This window comes from Macaca nemestrina, chromosome 14 (genome assembly GCF_043159975.1).
Source record: "Macaca nemestrina isolate mMacNem1 chromosome 14, mMacNem.hap1, whole genome shotgun sequence".
Taxonomy (NCBI): domain Eukaryota; kingdom Metazoa; phylum Chordata; class Mammalia; order Primates; family Cercopithecidae; genus Macaca; species Macaca nemestrina.
The window spans coordinates 1441095-1465373 of record NC_092138.1 but is presented as its reverse complement, the minus strand read 5'-3'; the positions used below and the strand labels follow the sequence as shown (position 1 = coordinate 1465373).

Below are 24279 nucleotides of genomic sequence, written 5' to 3'. Positions count from 1 at the left end.
TCACCAAAGGACAGTCTGTGGCGCCGTCCCTGCCGTCCCTACCTCAGTCACGAAAGGACAGTCTGCGGCGCCGTCCCTACCTCAGTAACCAAAGGACAGTCTGCGGCGCCGTCCCTACCTCAGTCACCAAACGACAGTCTGCGGCGCCGTCCCTACCTCAGTCACCAAACGACAGTCTGCGGCGCCGTCCCTACCTCAGTCACCAAAGGACAGTCTGCGGCGCCGTCCCTACCTCAGTCACCAAAGGACAGTCTGCGGCGCCGTCCCTACCTCAGTCACCAAAGGACAGTCTGCGGCGCCGTCCCTACCTCAGTCACCAAAGGACAGTCTGCGGCGCCGTCCCTACCTCAGTCACCAAAGGACAGTCTGTGGCGCCGTCCCTACCTCAGTCACCAAACGACAGTCTGTGGCGCCGTCCCTACCTCAGTCACCAAACGACAGTCTGTGGCGCCGTCCCTACCTCAGTCACCAAAGGACAGTCTGCGGCGCCGTCCCTACCTCAGTCACCAAAGGACAGTCTGCGGCGCCGTCCCTACCTCAGTCACCAAACGACAGTCTGCGGCGCCGTCCCTACCTCAGTCACCAAAGGACAGTCTGCGGCGCCGTCCCTACCTCAGTCACTAAAGGATGAATGAGGATGCTCGACTTCCACTCTTGCCTGGCTGTAATGAGACACTACCACTGATTCCTGCTAGGGTGGTGTCACGGAAGCATGAGTGAGGAGCCAGAGCTTTCATTTTCTGCCCAATGAGAACAGGGTCTCCCTTCATGGTGTCAGGGGATGCCAGGTGGGAGCAGTAGTAAAGCACTTCCCTCTCAGGCTATCAGCAGAGACCAAATACGGAACCTAGCTTTCCACCCCTACTTGGCTGCCATGGTGTCAGAGGAGGTATACTAAAATGGAAGATTTAAATCAGATGCAGAGTCTCATAACACAATACTCAAAATGTCCAAGACACAACGATACAATAAAAAGAATCACTTATACCAAGAACCAGGAAAACTACAGCTTGAATAAGACTGAGATGAATCAGATGTTAGAATTACCTGACAAGAATTTTAACAGTCATCAAAAAAAGTTTCAACAATTACAAACATGCTTGAAGCAAAAAATTGAGTCTCAGCAAAAAAAAAAAAAAAAAAAAAAAAAAAAAAAAAAAAAAAAAAAAAAGGATATAAAGAGCAAAATACAAATTTTGGAATGGAAAAATAGCTGAAATACAAAACTTGCCAAATGGGCTCAATAGTACAGTGGAAAAGACAAAAGACAGAATCAAGAACCAGTATCATTTACGAAATGTGAATAACAGAGAGAAACATCAGAAACCATGGAGATCAGAAGAAAGTGGCATATCTTTCAAGTGCTGAAAGAAAGGAACTGTCAACCCAGAATTCTATACTCAGTGAAAATATCCTTCAGAATGGGAAGGGAGATATGACATTCTCAGACTAAGGAAAACTAAGAGCACCTGTTACCAGCAGACTTAACCTAAAAGACTGGTGGCTAGAAAGTTCATAAGGAAGAGAAAAAAAGATAGCAGAAGGTGGCTTGGAACTACAGAAAGGAAAGAGGAAGATCAGAATAGGTTAAAATAGGGGTGACTATAAATACTATTTTATTTCTCATGAGTTTCATAAATCACTTTCATGGTTAAAGGAAAACTGCAACACAATCTGATATGCTGCTTAACGTATGTAGAGGAAATATCTAAGACAATTATATCTTAAAAGTGGAGTAGGAAAAGAAGCTTAAATGTAAGTAAAATTTCTGTATGTCATTCAAACTAGTAAACCTGTTTATCAGTAGACTGTGAGAAGTTACTATGTACAATGTAATACCCAGAGCAACTACCAGGAAGCTACACAAAGCAATATACTAAAAAACACAGACAAAACAAATACATAAACAAATACAGAATCCTAAGAAAATGTCTAAATAAGAGAAACAGTGGAACTAGAAATAGGAGATAAAAAGATAAAAGTTAAATAAAAAATATAAATAATTACCCTCAATATAATGGCCTAAATATACCATTTAAAATCATAAGATTGGCAAGGTAGATTGAAAAAACAATATGCTCGCCACAAAAAAAAAAAAAACAAAAAAAAAAACACTTTAAATATGATGACATAGCTAGGTTGAGAGTGAAAGGATGATAAAAGATAAACCAGGCAATTATTAAAGAAAAAAGCAAAACTGGCTATATTAATATTAGTCCAAGTATATGTCAGAGCAAAGAAAGTTACTAGTGAAAACAGGGACAATGCATGAGGACAAAAAGATCAATCTGCCAAAACAACAAACAGCACCAAAACAGCAGAGCTGAAAAATACACGAAGTCAAATTAATCAAGCTGAAAAGAGAAACAGACAAATGCACAAATGTGGGATGTTGAGGATTATTCAACTGGTAGAACTCCTAGAGAGAAAATTGGCAAGAATATGAGAGAACAAAATGGCCCACGAACAGGATCTAAGTGACAGATACAGAAAACTCCACCTAGAACAGCACAATACACACACTTTTTTTTCCTGGTTCCTATAGAACATTCACCAAGATAGACCAAATCCTGGGCCATAAAACAAACCTCAACAAACTTAAAAGAACTGCAATTACACGGCTATATACTGAGTATAACGGTATTATACCGAGTATGTTCTCTAACAGTAATGGAATCAAACTAGCAACACATTTCAGGAGGACGACAAAAAAAAAAATTCCAAACACTTAGAAATTGAACAACATACATCTAAACAGCTTATGAGTCAAACAAAATCTGAAATCCCAAAAAATTGTGGAAAAAAAATACAAGGAGAAATAAATAATAATGTAACACAAATGAAAACACAACATTTGAAAATATGTAGGAAGCAGCTAAGCAGGGCTTAGGAAAATTTATAACACTAAATGCTTATATTAGAAAAAAGCTAAAGGTCTCAAACCAATCATCTGAAGTCCTCCCTCTAAGAAATCAGAAAAAGCAGCAAAAAAAAAGCAAGCAGAGGAAAGCAAATAATAAAAAAGCACAATCAATAAAGTTGAACACAGAAAAATAATAGAGAAATATCAATGAAAAAAAGCTGATTTGTTGCTAAACTAGCAATGACAAAGATAAAAGAAAATACACAAATTACCAATAGTAGGAACGAAGTAAGGGGTATCACTACAGATCCTACTGCTATTAAAAGGATAAATGAATGCTATAAAAAATTTTATGGTCATAAATTCAACAAGCTAGAAAAAAAACAATTCCTCAAAAACTACAAACCACTGAACTCAACTAAATGAAACAGACAACCTGAATAGTCCTATAACCATTAAAGAAATTGAGTATGTATTTAAAAAAACTCTTAGGGAAAAAAAATAACCCCTCCAGGCCCAGATGATTCCACTGAAGAATTTTACCATTTACAGAAGCATTAACACCAGCTTTATACAATAAGCACATGAAGAGATGTTTAATATCATTAGATATTAGGTAAATGCAAATCCAAACCACAATAACATGTCTCTACATGTCCATCAGAATGGCTAAAATTAAAAAAACAGTGATAGCAAACGTTAGTGAAAAAGGAGAGGAACTTGATCACCACACACTGCCGCTGGGAATGTAAAACCATACAGCCACTTTGGAAACAGTTTAGCAATTTCTTATAAAACAAAATATGCAACTACCACATAATGCAGCAGTTGCACTATTTAGCATTTATCCCAGAGGAACGAAAACTAACGTTCAAACAAAAATCTGTACACAAATGTTAATAGCTTTATCTGTAATAGCTGAAAACTGGAAACTACCCAGATGCCCTTCAACAGGTGAATGTTTAAGCAAACTGGTATCCACATCATGAATACTAAGAGCAATAAAAAGAAAAGAACCATTGATACATACAACAACTGGATGAATTTACAGGGAAGTATGCTGAGTGAAAAAAGCCAACCCCAAAAGGTTACATACTTTAAGACTCCCTTTACGTAACGTTCTTATGTTATTCTAAATTATAGAAATGGAGAACAGATTAGTGATTTCTAGAGCTCAGGGAGAAAGGGGAGAGAGGAAAGTAGATGTGGCTATAAAAGGACAGCATGAGGGATTCTTGTGATGGAAATGTTATGCTCTTCACTGTATCAATGTCAGTATCCTGGTTGTGATAATGTACTACAGTTTTACAAGATATTACATTGGGGGAACTGGGTAAAGAGGGCCTGGGATCCCTCTGTAATTTTTCTTATAAGTACCGCGCGCTAACCGATTGCGCCTCTGGAGCCACTGTATTTTTTCTTAAAACTACTTGTGAATCTAGATATATCTCAGAATAAAAAGTTTAATTTAAAAATATGGCTAACAATAACATCCAGATAGCCTTAACACAGAATGGATTCTTAAGTACAGATTATTTCCACACCACATGTTGATCACAATGCAGGCAGTCAGGGTGCTACTGCATATACTTCAGGCTTGTCATAGTGAATACAGAGAGCCAAGAGTTACACTGCAACAGGATGCCACACGTTCTCTCTCCAAAAGGAAGAGAACAAGATGAAATAACATCAATGCTCATTTTATAATGAGCTACATCTAATACTTCCCTGGGCCCAGAGTTCTTTTTCTCCATATGTTTTCTCTTTGGGCTGGTGATACCACCCATATACTCACTCATCAAAGCCAAAGCCATGCTAAGTATCACTACAGACGTTTTCTTCTCCATCATTACTTCCCTTTCCCACTAAAAGCTAACCAGTATCAAGTCCTGTCACATTTAGCTCAGAAATGTTTTTCTCTTGAGTCCCTTCTCCACTGTTGTCACCACTGCCCTTTTTAGAGCTATTAGATTGCACTTGCATGTATTACTTCATTGGCATTCTAATTGTCCTCCCTTACTTCAGACCTTACATCCATGCCCATTCTCACATTACATAAAAATTATTTTAAGCACAGAATATACAGAACTAAGTGTATCACTCAACTGGAAAACTTTACTTTTGCAGTATAGTCCCCCAAATCCTTAACTTAATCCTTACAAGTTAATAAGTATGAAAGCATTGTAGTTCAAATTACAGGGTTTGCTTAGAAAGCTGTTTGTAGTTTAAAACCCATTAATTCCTATTCATCAGAGACCAACAGGCCTCAGTGACCAGGCCTACCATCTCTGCAGCTGGTATCACACCAGTCATTCTTGATACCTATCCCACAAATGACCAAAACACTTCAAGTTACCTTCATACAATTTTCTCTGCTCTCTTATTTACCTGGATAACTTCTCCTTGTCCTTCAAGTGTCACTAACAAAGCCTGAACTAAATCTCTCTCCTCTGTGCCTCCTCCTACCCTGCATTCGCCATACTGTATTGAACTATCCTTTTACATGTTTCTGAACAACAACTCCTGCACCCCTCTACTTTTTGAGTTATAAACTTTGAGAGACCTGTCACAGAGTGGATACTTACACTCTCTTTGTTAAACTGAGCTTCGTTAAAATAACCCATGAGTTCTCCTATGGAGTCATACACCCAAGCTATTGCCTTCACAAATGCTAAGCACTAACCACATAAGCTCTCTAGTCATTTTGGTACCTATGCTATTCTCTCTGCCTAAAATGCCCTTTGCCAAAACCTGCTTTTCCTTTTCTTTTTAATAAAATATCTCCAAAGAACAGTTAAAATATCACCATCCTTCCATGGGACTTTCTGATCTATCGGTTTCTTAAATGCCTACGATCTTCACACCTGACTCCGGTATCTGTTTCTTAAATGCCTACGGTCTTCACACCTGACTCCGGTATGTTTCTTAAATGCCTACGGTCTTCACACCTGACTCCGGTATCTGTTTCTTAAATGCCTATGGTCTTCACACCTGACTCCACTATCTGTTTCTTAAATGCCTATGGTCTTCACACCTGACTCCGGTATCTGCTTCTTAAATGCCTACGGTCTTCACACCTGACTCTGTAGAGCATGCGCCGCCCGACACTGCTCTTCAAAGGCAGAAATTCTTATCTTTTTCTTGCTGCACATTAAGGGTCCATGACGATATCAATAGTTGAACAAAAAGGTGTGAGACTGAGACAAAATAAAGCAGTAAAGGCAGATTTTAATAACCGGCATATAATATGATTCTCATTATTTATTTGAAAAGAGTGGTTTAGAATCTCTTTCTCTTGGGGTGCATAACAAAAGAAATGTCCTCATTTTTCTGGGAGAGTTGACAGTGTTTTGGAATAATGTTACGAGAGACAGAAAATGATGTTTCTCCAGATCCTCTCAAAGCTCATGATTTCTGGTGTTAGACTACCTAGAGGCACTTAATATCATCTGGAAAATTTTACTTTTGCAGTACAGTACCCCAAAACCTTAGCTTAATCTTTATAAGTTAAAAAGTATGAAGAAAGCATTGTAGTTCAAATGATACGGTTTGCTTAGAAACCTGTTTGTAGTCGACTAGTGTATGATTCTGAAAGTCAAAACCAAGAATGAAGGTGTGCCTAGTATTCATGCTACAGAGTCTTTCTGCCACTTCAATGGAAGCCAAAAGTTTTGTCTTCATGTAACTTGACCTGTGGTTAAGGTAACCATGAAGATAAGTCACTAAAGATATATTTTTTGGCAGTTTTTATTATTAGTATAAAAATTACATACTGGTTTTGCTAGATTCATTTTTCTATCAGCATACTACTCATTTCTCTTGGGATAAAATTTCTAAAGGAAACTTCTGGCAAAACTGAATGTATATAATGTGTATATACTGAGTTGAAGATTCCAGCTGCCGATATAATTTTAAATAACAACAATTGTGATCTTTCTGTGTTTTAAACTATCTGATCTACATATCCTATATTTAATACTCTGTAAGACAACAATGATAAATTTTTACATTTTTACAGAGAGAAGGCAAAACCAAAATCCAAGAACACAACGATTTTCTTTCTCTTCCTCAAGTGTTCTCCTAAGCCCAGCTGTCTTTCAGGCTTTTCTGTGAGGCTTCACATCGTCATTTTCCCTCATTAGCTGCCCACACTGTATCACAAACAACTCACACTTAGATAATGCTTTACACTGGATGCTAATCATCCAGGGAAAGAAAAATGATGATAATCTTTTCTCCTACAATTTCTATCAAAAATGCAAATAAATTAACCTTTATCGAGCATCTACTATATATCAGGAACGATGCAAGGTATTTTCATATCTGCTAGTTCTTTTGTTCTCAAGACTTCTTTTTTTGTTGGAGATGGAGTCTTGCTCTGTCTTGCCCAGGCTGGAGTGCAGTGGCGCCATCTCAGCTTACTGTGGCCTCCACGTCCTGGGTTCAAACGATTCTCCTGTCTCAGCCTCCTGAGTAGCTGGGACTACAGGCACGAGCCACTGCACCTGGCTAATTTTGTATTTTTAGTAGAGACAGGGTTTCACCATGTTGGCTAGGCAGGTCTTGAACTCCTGACCTCAGGTGATCCACCCATTTTGGCTTCCCAAAGTGCTGGGATTACAGGTGTGAGCCACCGCACCTGGCCTGTTCTAAAGACTTCTATAAGCAAAATATCTTGATTTTTCAGGCGAGGAAACTGACAACCAGAAAAATTAATTTGTTCAAGGTCTCCTAAGTAGCAAGTGTCTCGATTCAAACCCAAATGTCCTGATTTGAAGTTCAGTGCTCAGTAGAAACTGAATTCTCTCCTTTGGAAAACGGCTTATTAGACACACCATGAAGACGTCACAGAGACCTGAACTCTAAGAAAAGAGTGAGGTGGGATAGGGAGAAAGTATCAGAAAGGATTAAAAAAAATGGGTAAGTTAGGGGATTGGGTGGAATGTAGACACCAAAAAAGCAGAAAAGAAGTTAAAGGTTTATATGTCAAATAAATATAATCAACTATTCCAGCTACCTTCTTGATGGCAAGGTCAGGCATAACCATGTATGATGCCATCTCAGATGCCACATAGGAGCCACAGGTAAGATCTCTACTAGTTGAGGCAGCAATCTTCCAAGATATTCTGAAGCTGTAACTTCAGTCCTTGCTGAAGCAGCAAAGCTCCCGTTAAAGAAGAAAAAAGCCCCAGACTCTTTTCTCCGTTTGATGATAACACAACTCACAAGCCTCAGCTTTAAAACTTGTCACTCTGTTCTTACACGGTTAACAGCAAAACGTTACTTGTTAAGCAAAAAAAAATTGAATATTGCTCTTTTCAAACTGAGGACTGGTATTTGAGTCACCTAATGAGTATGCAGGCTGTTTATTCCTTAGGTCTGCCACATGCTCTTCTTGTTTCAAGTAAGTGTATCAGAAAATACACCTTAACTACATCTTAATGTTCTACAAACATGTCTTTGACGAAATAAGTTTTATTATTAAGTATTATAAAAGGTCAAACGAAGTATCCATTTGAACAATGCTTCTAAGAAAACCTAAATAAATATAAAGAGATACCATGTTTATGGATAGGGCGGCTTCATATCTTAAAACCTCTAATCTTCTTCAAACTTATTAATAAATCCATTGATTCTCCAAAACCAAAAAAACAAACCCCAGGAAAAATGCCAGATGATCATTCTTTAAATAGACTGAATCAAATGACTACAAAAAGCTAGAATTTAACACATTGATGTTTTAAACAAAAGGTAACTCCAAAAACAAAAGAGGTCAGAAAGCAAGAAAAACTTTAGATTAAAAATGTGATGGCTGGGCTTGGTGGCTCACACCTGTAATCTCAGTACTTTGGGAGGGCGAGGCAGGTAGATCTCAAGGTCAGGAGTTCAAGACCAGCCTGGACAATATGGTGAAATCCTGTCTCTATTAAAAACACAAAAATTAGCTGGGTGTGGTGGCACGGGCCTGTAGTCCCAGCTGCTCGAGAGGCTGGGGCAGGAGAACTGCTTGAAATCCAGGAGGCGGAGGTTGCAGTGAGCCGAGATCGCACCACCGCGCTACAGCCTGGGCCACAGAGATTCCGTTTTAAAAAAAAAAGTGATCATTTCAAACAAAATAAGATCAAAAACTGACATTTCTCAGAACACAGAGCAAAAAGACAAAATCTGATAGAAAAGTTCAGAGATTGAAAGAACCAATATAGTTTGAAAGCTTGAAAGTCTGACAACCTGGCATGCAAGAGGAAGGGAGCAGAGAAAAAGGAAGGAAAAAAGTTATTGTTAAAGCAATATAAAATAGCATTTTCCAGAGTTGAAAAAAAAAAAAAACATAAGCCTTCAGAATACAAGCCTACCGTACCCGGCATAAAAAATGAACGAAGATCCACACTAAGACTCAAATATCACCATGAAATTTTAGAATACCGTAGGTGAAGAAAAACTCTTATGAGTTCCCAAAAAGGAATGAAAATCAGATTGGCACTGCACATCCATTTAGCCATACCATCTATCAGAAAACAACTCTGCAAGCCCTTCGAAGATCTAAGAGGAAATGATTTTTGATTCAGAATTATATAGTCCAACAAAGTATCAAGTGACAGAGCAATAAAATACATTTTCTACATTTGCAGATGCATAAAATTTAATTCCTCTATAATCTGGCATAAAAAGTTACCGGAGGGTATTTCCTAGGAAAACAAAGGGGCAAGTCAAGAATAAAAACAGCATGGAACCCAGGAAAAAGATCCAATGCAGAAGAGCAGTGAAAGAAAGCTTCAACATGACAGTTCTTTATCAGGCCTAGAAAACAACTGGGACAGACTGAAACCAAGGAATAAAGGTTTCAGGAGGCAGGTTCAGGATACAGAGGACTCTACAGAAGAGAATGTGTGAATGAGAATTAGTAACATTGAGGATTATTACAAAGGGCAAAAACAGACTGAGCGGGGGGAAAAGACTGAAAAAGTCATGATTGAAATTTGAAGTGAACTGAACAGTGCAAACATAAAACATGGATGAAGTCTTAGGAAAGAGAAGTCATATGAGGTTGAAGTTAAGACTAATCTTCAATTGACCAACAGGTCATGAACATTCAGATAAGTTATCTTACAGCACTACTTGCCCCTGCATCAAAGACGCTTAGTTTATTAAAACATAGTAATGTAAACGCTGTTTTTTGCCTCCACATTTTAGAGCCAACCTATGGACAATAACTGTTTACTGGTACAGGACTTACTGAAAACATTAATACCCTTGACGATGGAAAAGTTAAAACAGTTAACAGATAATACGTACAGGTGACAAAAGTAGAAGGGTGGGTGGGTGTGTGCTAGTGCTAATACCACACATTACAAAGACTTAGAAGGCATGTAGAAAGTTAACAAGCCGAACATCAAAACTTGAATCATTTTCCAGTAAAATATGGCAGCAAACCAAGAAAGAAGACACAGAATCCAGAAAAAAAGATCTAAGAGGAAATTCAATGGATCTAATGCAGAAGTGCAAAGATTGAAAGTTACAAAAGTAGTTTATAGACAAATAATAATTTTAAAATAGCAAACACTGTGAGAAAAAAGGGGGACAGAGCAGTGAAAGTAGCCTAATACTCTTGGTTAAGAGAATTTCCAAGTTATATAAAGTTGATAAACTAAAACATAATGAAGACTTTGTACTCTGGCAAGATAATGGCTAAGCTAATGTGAAAACACTTCTGTTACAACAGATATTAAATATAAACCCTTGCGAAATGATAGAAACAGAACAAAAACTGAGCTTATGTGTCTTTTGCAAAACACAGCTGAAGAATGTATTTGTTATATTATGCAAGGTTCCTTATGTAATGACTTATGCAATAAATTATTCAAATTGTCACAGAAAAATAGGAATCCAAAACTTTTTCCCTTGTTTTGTCAGGATGCCCAGCAGAAGCCAAAGCAAAACCACACAAGTGGAAAACTCCTACAACCGGTCTCCAAAGGATTTCCAGAAGAAAAAATCCCACTGAAGATAAGCTCAAAAGAAAAAAGTGACCAAACATGAAGAAGCCATTACCCATAAGCAAGAGCCAGAGGAAACAACAAATAGAAGGATCAGCTCCCCAAGTACAGGAGTTAATAGATAGAACAAAAATGCCATCCAAAAAGACGTTTTTTAAAGTATGATTACAATAAAAAATTCAATGGATAGGTTAAATAGCAATTTCTGACAGAGGTGAAGGGATAATTAGAAGCTTTATGGAGGATCTCAGCAAATGAGCTGGAAGTGAGCAGAAGAGGGATGAGAGACGACTGCTTGTCATTATACAGTCTATTATTGGAACCGTTGTTTAGTGCATCTATCAATTAGAAACACTTTGAAGTTAGAATGCGTATGTGTTTTACGAAATTTAATTGAACACAGTAATCTATGTCATTTGTGCTCTGTATGTAAGGACGCGTGCAAAAAATTACCTCTTGCATTCATTTACAGGAAAATGGGAATCCAAAGCTTTTCCCCATTTGCCTTAGTGGTGGGAATTCAAGAAGAATTAAAGTGCTCAACAATGTTAGCTCATTCATAAACATATTTTATTCTTCAAGTTAATTTCTATTTTGATTTAATTTTTACTTCGCGCAGTTTACATGTTTATTTTTAAAGTCCATTGAAATTCTGAAAGACAGTGGCAGTGAATCTATAAAATTCTTATTACACAGGATGTCCAAAGTTATTGATCTGTTCCTTCCTAAAATGGGATTAATCTTACTTAGGTGTTTATGTTGATTTAAATCTTTTCAGAAGTGTGTATAGTCTCTAAAAGATCTTAAAGGGATATTCATACCTAGGGGTTAGAACCAATTTACCTTTCATAAAATCTCTTAACTGCAGAGCTGCTCCAGTTGAGATGAGGTAGAGGCAGGGGAGGGAAACGCGAGCCCCTAGCCCCAGCGGGCTCTCAAGGGCTCCCTGACACGGTGGGAAAACTGCTGCTACAGTGAGTCTCAGTTATCCAGTTAATAAGAAGTCTGATTATTCTCACCAGGAGACTTGGGTCAAAACATTACCATAGAAAATTCATAGGAGGAAATATCAATTTTTAAATTTTTACCTTTATAAACCCACACTTCTCAGGGGAATTCAATGTTGATAAAGGAAATGAGAGAAAAGCTTAGCTAAAACTTAAGATATTGAAATTTCAGTCATAATAGTATTTTTGCTGCTGCTAAATAAGCATAGCCATTAAAAATTAATCTAGTAATAGTTTTAAAAATTACCCTAAATCTCAAAAGTAATTGGATAAAAATCAAGTTATTGAATTTAATTTTCTTACATTGTAGAGACAAGGCAAATGTTAACATCTTGTGTACTGTTGAACTCTTTTACAATCTTGAGTCTTTCCTCTGATTTTGTACTTCCATCAAGTCGTCGGTAATCAAGCCCAGACGCCATACAGTACTGCTGTAGCACATCAAGCAACTAAACGACAGGTATGAAGATGGGCAAACATGAATCTTGGTTAAGTAAGTTTCAGACCATTACAAAGTTGAGACTTGTTAAGTATTAATTATTGGTGTTCATAATTTCTTTCTTACAATTCTAAGAGCAATAAATATTTTTCTCACTTCTGACCCATATATTTATTCCCGTTATCCAGCAACATTACGGCTTTAACATTCAGAACTTGTTTTAAAAATCAATCTTTTCATTTTTTTTTTTTTATACTTTAAGTTCTAGGGTACATGTGAATCTTTTCATGTTTAAGAAACAATATTACTGGTCAAATCATTTACGTAAATATATGTGTGCTATTTTCTAAGTTCTAAAATATCTGAAATGTCTTAAAGAACATTGTAATTATTAAGAACATCAACAGAAAATAAAAATCTATCCTTGAGTTTGATATTTGGCAACCCTAAAACAATTGAAATTTTAGTGTCTGTTTAAAAACTTCAAGTTGCTTGCCTCACTATTTCCTACTGTGTAGATAAGAGAAAATGTGGCTATAAGGTGTCATGTAGGCACGTGCTTTATTCTTTATGCCTCAAAAGTTAGGGCTGGCCAATCAAGGATATACTTTAGATGAAACTCACTTTGGTGGAAAAAGAAAAGAGAAGAACTTTATCTCTGTTTTTCCTGCAATGATTTAAAAGCTGCTGAAGGACCTGAAAACGAACCACAGAAAATCAGTGAACCAGTTCCAACTAAAAGTACACTTTATACATACAAACATCACTTGAGCATTTCTTTAAAATTATTTTCATATAATACTAACCTCAATCATCTTTTCTAATTCCTTTCATTTTTTCCAAGTTAGAGAAATAAAGTATTAGCTATTACATCAAATGTTATTCATCATCATATTGTCAATAAGGAGGTAAAGTTCCCAAAGACTTTTATTTCATCTCATCTGGTTTTAATAAAAAGGAAGCATTTTAGATTATGGGATGCATTTAAATGGATTAATTTAATTTCCAAAATACACTTTCTTTATACCTACAGTATGTTAAGAAACTAAATTATAGAGCAGCATTCCTTTTAGGAAGTATTTAAATTGTCCCTAGATGGATGTAATGAAATGTGTTCAATTACATCTAGGTTCTAAAAGTCTTGATATTTATTTTCTTAGAATAATCAGTCAGATATACACCTCTTCTCATTTTCTCCCCTTTGTTTCTCTATTTACAGTAAGCTCTGACTTCCAGATTTGATTTTGACCTCAAAATGCCAGTAATCTGCCCCCACACACAGTGCTTTTAAGGAGGAAGCAAGCAGTCCAAAGCCTTGTATATAACAGTCACACTGTTATTTTTATTTCCACATCTAGCAATGACAACTCCAGAACAATGTGCAAAAGCAATCCACAGAGGGGAAAAAGAAATTTTCTATACAAAGTCAAAAATTTTTCTGAAAGATGAAACAAACACTAAAACAATTTATTTAATGATAAACATTTAAGCTTTTAAATTAAAAAAAAATACTCAATATAATTAATCAAGAGAAGCTATTGTGCTAACTTTGACCTCTACCTCCCCCCAGACCCTCAAAAAAAGCTATGGAGTTAAAAAAAACATCTACTCAGATAACCAATCAAATGGTAAATAAAAATGTTATAGATCAGGTAAACATTACTTTAATATTTGGAGAACATATGAAGTTTTATTTGCATTTAATTTTTTAATAAAACAACTGATTCTATATGAAGTATGTAATTTGAGTTTCACATAATATTAACTTTTTAAATTGGTAGATAATATTTTTTCTGCTTTACAGAACTGAGCAGAAAATGCACAAAGCTCCTCTTTCCCTACTCCCAACCTCCTCCACACCTTCTCTTATTAATATCTGTATTAATAATATTAGAAAATACAACATCAAGTATTATTAGTATTGGTGTGGTATATTTGCAACAACTGATGAGTGAATATTGATACATTATTATTAGCTAAAGTCTACATTTACATTAGGGTTTATTCATTGGGTTACATAGTTCTATGGGTTTTGACAAATATATACTGAGATGTATCTGCCATTACAGTATCGTACAGAATTGTTTCATGGCCCTAAAAATTCCCTGTGCTTCACCTACTCATCCTTTCCTCCCCCAGAACCCATGGCAACCACTGATCTTTTTACTGTCTCCATAATTTTGCCTTTTCATAGTACTATATAGTTGGAACTATACAGTATGTAGCCTATCAGACTGGTTTCTTTCACTCAGCAATACGCATTTAAGGTTCTTCCATGTCTTTTGGTAGCTTGATGGCTCATTTTTTTATTGCTAAATAGTACTCCACAGTATGGCTGTCACAGCTTTTTAAATCCATTGACCTGCTGAAGGACATCTTAGTTGCTTCCAAGCTTTGACAATTATGAATAAACTCATGTGAGGTTCTTGTCTGGATATAAGTTTTTAACTCATTAAAACTCAATGAATTCACTTGAACTCATTTGGGTAAACACCAAGGGGCATAACTGCTGGATTGTATGGTAAGAGTATTTAAGGTAAAATTTTTTAGTTAAGAGCTTTGTGAGAAACCACTGAACTGTCTTCCAAAGTGACTGTATCGTTTTTCCATTCCCACCAGCAGCAGATGGGAGCTCGTTACTCCACATCCTCACCAGCATTTGGGCGTGACAACGTTCTGGATTTTGGCCGTTCTATTAGGTATCTAGTGGTATCTCATTGCTGTTTTAATGTGCAATTCTTTAATGACATACGTTGTTGAGCCTCTTTTCATATGCTTATTTGCCATCTCTGTTATCTTCTCTGGGGAAGTACCTGTTCAGATCCTTTGTTCATTTTTAAACTGGATTGTTTGCTTTCCTATTGCTGAGCTTTAAGAGTTATTTATATATTTGTAAACCACTCCTTTATTGTTCTGCTAAATATTTTCTCCCAGTCTGTGGTTTTTCATTCTCCTTAAGATATTAACATTTTAAATCAAGGATATATTGTATAGAAATCCATTCTTATTGTTTGGGGTGGTATCATAACTATTGCAACTTTAAGTGTTTTCAAATATTTTAAAGTAAATACAAGTCAGAGGAAAAGTAAATGTTTTTAGACTTGAGGTCTTAATTAGGCTAGTTTAAAGAGACTAACTAAATGAACGACTATAAATTAAGATCCCAGAAATTTCCACAATGACAATGTAATCAATAGATGTTGGAGTCTTAACAATATAAACCCAATGTTTTATCACTCAGCTGTCCTCCACAGAACAAGACAATCCACCTATAAAGGAATCATATATTTGTGGGTGTTAACAGCAAAGAATCTTGGATCTTAACTTTCCTCAACTTGGTCAGTCAGGCCTAGAAAGATGAACATGACCCTTGTGTGACTTCAGCAGCACCAAGCTGCATTCCTAGTCTTTATTCCCACCCTCCACAGTAAGTGGCTCTGCAGCATTTCTCAAGAGAAAGAAAAGTGAAGATTTTCATCAGGTGAATGACTGCAACTTGTGGCTAACCCCTGGAATGATAGCTGAGGTCAAAACTCTGACACTCAAGAGAAACAGCTGGGGTCATGAGTGTAGCTTTGAGGCTATGAAGATTATAGCAGGCATTCTGTTCAGAGTCCTTGCACCTGCAGGCTGACCTATGACAAGCCAAGCCAAACAAAGATCTTCTATCACCTGAAATCAAAAAGTACATGCAACTCAAATCTTGGAGTTCTTAAACCAATAGGGAATGATTCTATGATCAGCCTGTAAGTTTTACATTACCAAATCAATATATGAGCAGATGATGCTGTTAGTCAAATGATTTAACACAGTACTAAAAATATATCCCTAGCTTATTACTATCCATCTGTTTGGTGGATGCTCTCTCACAAAGCAAGTAAATTACCCGCATCATTCACATGTAAAAATACTACCAAGTCTCCAGCAACAATTTATGCTTGCCTTTTCCCTCCTAAAAATTAAAATAAAATTAAATCTAATCATTATCTTAGACACTATTATTCCTAGGGAGATTAACTTTAAAAGTGTATTTTACAAGTATATATTTAATGAATATATAAAAAATATAAAATGCAGAGTTATAAAACTTTAATTTCCAGACTGGTAATTTTTTAGTGAAGAGTCACAGGGAATAAAATTTAAATAAGTAGCAATAATGGCTAATGCAGTTTTCAGAGGAGGCCATAATTTCTGGAAATATCCTATTGGCTTAAACTGTGGGACAGTAAGTGCTCAGTTCTAAACCGGACTTTTTATATATTTTAATTTAAAAATAATTAAAGTCAAAGAGATGGATGACAAAAATTGACTTGCTACCTTAGGAAATATCATTAGATTTGAATTATTTGTTGTGATAATAAATCACATGATATCCTCATTAAGAAAAACATTCATTTTTTTAAAAGTTTTTAATGCAACAGTCTTTATGTACATATGTATATTCCTACCTTCTATTTTATTTCATTGATTTTAGAGGTCCCAAGCAAACTAAACCATGATGAACTTATGTCGATTAATTGCTAAAAGTATTTTTACAATTAAAAAAAACAAAAACTACTTTGAATTACTTCCTTTCTATTCCTTTTACGTCAAAAGAATTTACCTTTTAAAAATTATAACAAAGTTGAGTTTTGTTCTGTAAAAATCTGTGAATCTACAAATAAAGATTATTGATGGTTATTAAGGGGTTAAACAAACTAACTCTGTTGTTGCAAGGAAGCAGGAAGCTGCCAGCATTTCATGCTGCTGCCACAGGCAATGCCCAAGGCCTGGGTCAAGGTTGGAGAACTTAGCCTTACTTCTCCCATCCCTCCCTCAGTAACACATTACCAAGAGCAGCACAGCTACAGGCCAATTTTACTGTGTATGACAAATGACTATTTGCAACTTTACAATCTAGGTCTGCAAATAAAAACAACATGCGGAAAATTCTAGACATACAGACCTTGCCCATCTTGAACTCTTCGAGAAATTCCTTTCTCTAATTCCAAGCTAATGCCTGTCCTCACCCCCGTTTTGCATTAGGTTTTATATTTCTGGCAGGTTATTTCCTTAAACATTTGAAGACAAGCTATTATATACGTGATAACAGCACACGCATTTTAAGAGGGCATAAGTCCAATATATCAATAAGGAAAATCTGAAGTATATTTGAAGCAACTACTACAAAGGACCTACCGAGTACACGTATCTGCATTCGGGGTTCACAGTTACCTAGTAAATGCTGATATAACTGCACCACTTGTCGATAGCCACTATCTCTTCTTGAGTGACTGAGCACCTGTTTCGATTAGTTGGTGTCTCTGTCATACCACTGAGTAAATATTTTGCGTACCATGTCTGTATGCAACCTGAAAGAAGAGCACTTACCTTCATTTTCCCACTGTATTTAGGGTCAGAAAGTGTTTCAAAGGCTGCATCTTTGCTTTTCTGCACAAAATCTGGGAATCTGGAAAACACCTGATCACATATCCTTTTGATAAGTGTTTCCTTGAAGGGAAAAGGCAGAAGAAAAGATATTTCCACTTAACACATTCAAACCTGTATGAACTGAAATAATTTATGAAAAAAAATTCTTCTAAGAATATACTACTTTGAAGATTTTTGCTTCCCTAAGTCAGACTAAGAATTCAAAAACTCTTAAAGTAATATGTTAAGCACACATGGCGTTAAATTCTTAATGATGTGGTTATTAACTTGATCATTACTTTTCAAAGATTTTTTAAGATTTCCAAAACAAGGTGCTAAATACTCCCAAAAAGAGTGAAGAGTACTATCAAAGAACAATATCAAATTCTTATGAGATTTCAAAATTACATTTAAATGGCATCAACTATAACATAGAAAAAAATATAAAATCATTACAAAAACATCTTTTCATTTGTGTGCTCTAGAATAAAAGGAAACAACCACAGTAAATGACTGAGTTTAAACCTAAACTTTGAAATTACCAACTTTTGCCAGTTCAGTAAACAGCCCTAATATTTAATATACAAATTACTATAAATCCTCATTTTACCCAGTAGATTAAATACCATTACAGACATTATTAGAGGAATAGAACTAACTCATCAAATATGTTATTTAGTAATTATACCAAAGAATGTTTTGAAAAATAAAGACACGAACATTATTAAAGGCATAAAAAATAGTTCTTATTTTAAATTAAGCTTAAATTTGTTCACTTTGATTAAAAACTTAAGTGCACATACTCCTTGATATCGACACTTAAAAATGAGCAAATGAGTTTCCTCCTAAATTTCATCCACAAAAACATTATTTAATAACTATTTTAAAACTTTACGAAATATTTACAACAACAGCATCACAAAGAAATGTAAAATGCCAACCAAACCTGTTGTTTGGAAGTACTAGCAGCTTGCAGTAGCGCGACATGGTTAGCTACCTTCTGAAGGACTGTAAGGTAACTGAGATACAAGGTTTTCACTGTTTCACCATGAGAATTGGTCTGTAACCAGAAAAATACAGAAAATAAAAAGGACCAACATAGCTATGCACCTGCTTACATCATAACATATATCACATACAACAATATTTATTATCTGGTTACTTCGGCACAATGAATTTCAAGAAAATGATGGTCAACTACTGCACAAAATATCCACAAATCACTAATGTGGACTCATACTTTTGGTAAATCATAATACAACGATATTTTTCGTAAAGGGAGAACATCCTTATTACAGAAAGTATCCTCATGACACACAGTGATGGAAATGCTGCCATTAGGAGGTGCCTGGTAATGAAATCTACAGTGCAGTGGCAGTGCTACGTGGACCCCGTCTCGTTTACGCTCCAACGCTCCTAGGAAACTGGGCTGTTACAAAAAAGGGAAGTAGTTGAAAACAGCAAAATATTAAACGAGACCAAATAAATATCAAACTAGATAAATATTCACTTAGGGTTCCTCTTTGTACACAGATATGTGACAGATAATTTAATAAAACAGAGGTGAAACATGAGCAGGAAATATAGACAGAAGGTTAAAAAAAGTACAAATAAATTTTGTTTCTTAAAAAAAAAACACTTTCTTTGATACACAGTTTCTATTAAATTGACACCACATCTAACATCAGAATAGTATTTTAAGCCTGCTATATAATAGTATGTTCGTTTACTATTAGTGGATGAGAAACTTCTCGAAAATGAAATGCAATTTCAAAACGAAAGGATACTTCCCAAAAAAAAGCTAAAATGGAGGATATCAAAATTAAGCTTACTTTCTGAAATTTACTTTTTGAAAATATATTTGAATATTGTATTTTATATGTGATTGCTATTTGATATTGTAAAATATTTTTGAAAACTATTTTTTTAAGATACAGCTTTAAAGAACTATCTGAGGAAAAGGTATTTTATTATCTGCTACTTTCTTTTACACTAGAACAGAGTACTATGTAATCAAAAGCATGATTATAAAGATATATTGAAATGCTTGCCTTATAACAACAATTTCTCCTTTTTCGGCCACTCCTACAGGTACAAGGCTCAGAAGATTGAAGTATCAAAGTCACATCCTCTGTTTCTAACACTGTTTGATAGACAGCTTTCTGGAAATCTGTCAAAGAACAATACACCATCTGCCAAGATAAAATACAAGGTGGTTATTAGTATTTTGTTTATAGCAATAATAAAAATCATAATCTACATCTATTTCACAGATTATAACAGTGAAAACTGGCCAGTGCAGAGGCTCACGCCTGCAATCCCAACACTTTGGGAAGCTGAGGAGGGTGGATCATAAGGTCAAGAGATAGAGACCATCCTGGCCAACATAGTGAAACCCCATCTCTACTAAAAGTACAAAAATTAGCTGGGCATGGTGCCACACGCCTATAATCCCAGCTACTTGGGAGGCTGAGGTAGGAGAATCGCTTGAACCCAGGAGGCAGAGGTTGCAGTGAGCTGAGATCACGCCACCGCACTCCAGCCTGGGCGACACAGCAAGACTCTGTCTCAAAAAAAAAAAAAAAAAAAAAAAAAAAGTGAAAATTGCTATAAACTAACTTTTTCCCTCTACATCATTATGATGATTTCTCTTATATTCTTTGCTCTCCACCCCACCCTGGATAATATAAAGTATAATTTCATTTTCAAATCAACCTCATAGAATTACTTTAATTAAAAGAAATCATAATGTGAACAAATGATGTTCCTTCCACAGTTGACTCTTGCACATGGATGCTGCCAGGGTGCTAACTCCCCACACAGTCAAAAGTCCATGTAGAACTTCTGACTCCCCAAAAACATAACTACTCATAGCCTACTGTTGACCGGAAGCCTTAACAACAGCATAAATAGTTGAAAAACACTACTTTGTATTATCTTATACATGTTATATATGTTATATTCTTACAATAAAACTAGAAAAAAAGAAAATGTTATAAAGAAAATGTTACTAAGTAAATCATAAAAAAGCGAAAATATCTTCACTGTTCATTAAGTGGAAGCAGGTCATCATAAAGGGCTTCATGTTGAGCAGGCTGAGGAGAACAAGGAAGAGGAGAGGCTGGTCTTGTTTTCTCATGGGTGGCAGAAATGAAGAGGTGAAGGAAGTGAAAAGGAAGTCAAGGGAGGCAGGAGAGGCAGGTACACTCGGTGTAACGTTACAGAAACATGTTGTAATTTCTGTCTGACATTTTTGCTTTTCATTGCTCTAAAAAATGTTTCTATACGGTGCCAATCCTTCTTCCACCATTTGCTTTAGTTTCAGTGCCCATATCACAGAAGGGTCCATGTCATAAAAGAAGTCAAAAGCAGTCTCAAATAATCAGAAACCCTCTGCCAGATTATTTAGTGTCAGTGTTTCCTGGCACTGCTTTTTCTACGTCTTCTTTCTCATCATCTGGCACTGGTTTGAAAGCGTATTTGCATCAAGTCATCTTCAATTCCTCTGGTGTGGTATCCTGAATTTCTTTCAATTAGCTCTTGAATTTCTCCAAGATCCGTCGCTTGAAATGCTTCACCTTTTTTGCCTCTCGTGATTTATTTGATTGGCTCTGTCGTAAATCCTGTCAGGTCATGCACAACATCTGGACACGGTTTTCTCCAGCAGGAATTTACTATTCCAGGAATGACGGCTTTCACGGCTTTTTCTATAAGAACGATGGTATCTTCAAATGGTGTAATCGTTCCAGACGCTCATGATGTTCTATCAGGGTTCTCCTCCATAGCACTGACAATCCTTTCCATAGAGGACCAGGTGTAATGAGCCTTGAAGGTCCTTACGACCCTCTCATCTAGAGGCTGAATTAGACATGTTGTGTTTGGGGGGCAAGGGGACCACCTTGACGCCTTCGGCATGCGGTTCTGGGTGGCCACAAGGATTATCCAGTATCGACAGAACTTTAAAAGGTAGCCCTTTGCTGGCAAGGCACTTCCTGACTTCAGGGACAAAGCATTTTTTGTATTTGTAAAATATAAATATATAAATATTTGCAAATATTTATATGCTTATATCACTACAACAGATTATTGGTAATAAATAGGCAAAGGTGCATACAAGCAAATACAGTAATGTCTATATAAAAAATGCTAGTTTTTTTTTTTTTTCTGAAATGCCCTGTTTGTTCTGTAAACAGGCTCAGAAATATAGACACAGGCCAGTCGTTGTGGCTCACACCTGTAACCCAAGCACTTTGGGAGGCAGGCAGATCACGAGGTCAGGAGTTCAAGACCAGCCTGGTCAATACAGTGAAACCCTGTCTCTACTACAAATACAAAAATTAACCGGGCATGGTGGTGCACACCTGTAGTCCCAGCTCCTCGGGGGGCTGAGGCAAAATAATCGCTTGAACCCAGGGAAGTGGAGCTTGCAGTGAGCCAATATCATGCCATTGCACTCCAGCCTGGGTGACAGAGTGAGACTCTGTCTTAAAAAACAAAAAAAAAGACACAATTTGTAGGTGGAGAAATCTCTATGTAGTTGTTACTTCACAAAAGCAGGAATGACGATGGCTTCTGAGCATATTAACCTACCATTTTTCTGTTTTTAAAAAACACAATGAGAATGGCTTATTTCTCTAACTGATGGTCACATTTTTCTGCCCTAGTCTTTAAGAACAAGTGGAGCCCTCACTTGAGCCACCACCTCTTTGGCTCTTAGGCCTCAACAATCCCAAGAGTAGACACGAAGGCAGTCCTAAGCCCCCCGACTTGTAAAACTCAGGCCGTCCTTTTCCACACGATTCTCAGAGTAGCTGCGACTTCCATTCATCATTTTGTCTTTGGCAAGTAGGTATGTTTTAACTTTACTTCCAAAACCTATTTCATGAGCCAACAGACCTGCAGGACCCGCAGAGATGGTAGCTATGAGGCCCTTCTCGTTTCTTGTTCCTTCAGTATCTCTCTCAAGGCAGCAGACTCAAATAAACTGCACTCAGATTATGTCCTGTTAGAAATATCATGTCATTTGGTCCCTCTTTTTTGTATCTTCAAGACTGACATCAGGACAAATAACAACATCATGGCTACACTGTAGTGGGTCTTTTCCAGCCAGACCTGCATGGTGACCTTAATCTCAGCTTGTCTCATCATGTCTACAGGGCTGACAGTCTCCATTTCCTCTGCTCCTTTAGCCAGGATGACCAGAACTCTTTTGGAAGCTATTTTTATCTTTTATTTTTTAAAGACTCAAACCAGACTGAAGAAGGATGCATGGCAGCACACATCTGGCCTGCCCCCTCCCAATGCTAGATTTTAAAAAAATGTTTATGTAAAATATTTAGTACACCTTGACCCCAACCTTAAATACAAAAGTACACATAAGAAAAAAAGAGAATATAGAAGATGGTGGTCAACGACGGAAGCACGAAGGTATCTTGAGCTATTTATCATTATTAAACACAGTACCAATTACTTAATATTTCTTATGTGTCATGCATTTCAGAGCAACCACGTGAGGCGGGCGCTATTATCATCACTACCATTTAACAGAGGAAGAAACCCAGATTCCAGGGCCTCACAAATTGCTCCAAGTCACAAAACTCTAAGCAGAGAAGCTCCAAGTCACAAATACTCTAATCAAATAGTATTTGATTTCAGAGTCCAAGCTCTAAATCTCTATGCATAATTCTCTTCTTGTACTTTTGTATTGTTCCTACTAGATGGATAGCTAAATCACATATACGAAGTTGCATAAAACATTTTTAAAAGTGAGAGTTCATGAAGTATCTCAATTTAACAACAATATTTGCTTTAGATAAACATCAAAAGTCAGATGTATCTATTTCCCCACCTAGAATATCAATATCATATTTTCCTTTCAAATCTATTTTTTTAAAGAAACAAGAGGATATACTAAAATTAGAGGGCATTTCATAGGACTGCCCTTATTTAGGACAACATTAATTAGGTTTAGTTCCATAGTAATTTATAGAACCTTTACTTCATTGCCCAAGCTAGAAGAAACACAAGATTAAGAACTATAAAAGAAGACTACTACATTTTTAAAAAATCCTTTTGAAGTCCACTCCTCATATTTTCTTAAAAATTTAACAATGTAGTTTTCCTACAAATTCTAAAAGTTAGGTTAGTTGTGTAACTGCAAATAGCATTCTACAAGAAACAAACCTATGTATTTTTTACAAAGTTCTGAACCACTTTGGTTCTACAGCTATAATTAAGGTACCAAAGAATACACTGTGTGGTGGACAGTACCCAGTACAGGAAGGACAAAGTGTGAACAGAAAACACATCGGAGAGAGAAGCTCTTCCTTCTTTACTGGGGAAAAACTGCATCAAAAGTTTTGATGAGGCCAGACATGGTGGCTCCCTCCTGTAATCCCAGGACTTTGGGAGACCGAGGTAAGTGGATCACCTGAGGTCAGGAGTTCGAAACCAGCCTAGACAACATGGTGAAACCCTGTCTCTACTAAAAATACAAAACAATTAGCCAGGCGTGGTGGTGCACGTCTGTAATCCCAGTTACTTAGGAGGCTGAGGCTGGAGAATTGC

General features: G+C 36.5%; 1 protein-coding gene and 1 pseudogene across 8 annotated transcripts in view; both read right to left on the bottom strand.

The window, feature by feature from the left end:
* LOC105498929 (ERCC excision repair 6 like 2) overlaps positions 1–24279 on the bottom strand; it is a 153296-nt gene that overhangs the window by 89653 nt on the left and 39364 nt on the right. For all 8 annotated transcript variants that reach the window (XM_071077447.1, XM_071077440.1, XM_071077445.1 and 5 more), the window contains exons 7-11: positions 19764–19904; positions 18659–18772; positions 17674–17793; positions 12928–12999; positions 12168–12313 (exon numbers count right to left, since the gene is read on the bottom strand). In XM_071077447.1, the coding sequence (XP_070933548.1) occupies positions 12168–12313; positions 12928–12999; positions 17674–17793; positions 18659–18772; positions 19764–19904 (593 nt within the window). The remainder of the gene's footprint in view (positions 1–12167; positions 12314–12927; positions 13000–17673; positions 17794–18658; positions 18773–19763; positions 19905–24279) is intronic.
* Positions 19912–24063, bottom strand: LOC139358254 (Parkinson disease protein 7 homolog pseudogene; annotated as a pseudogene).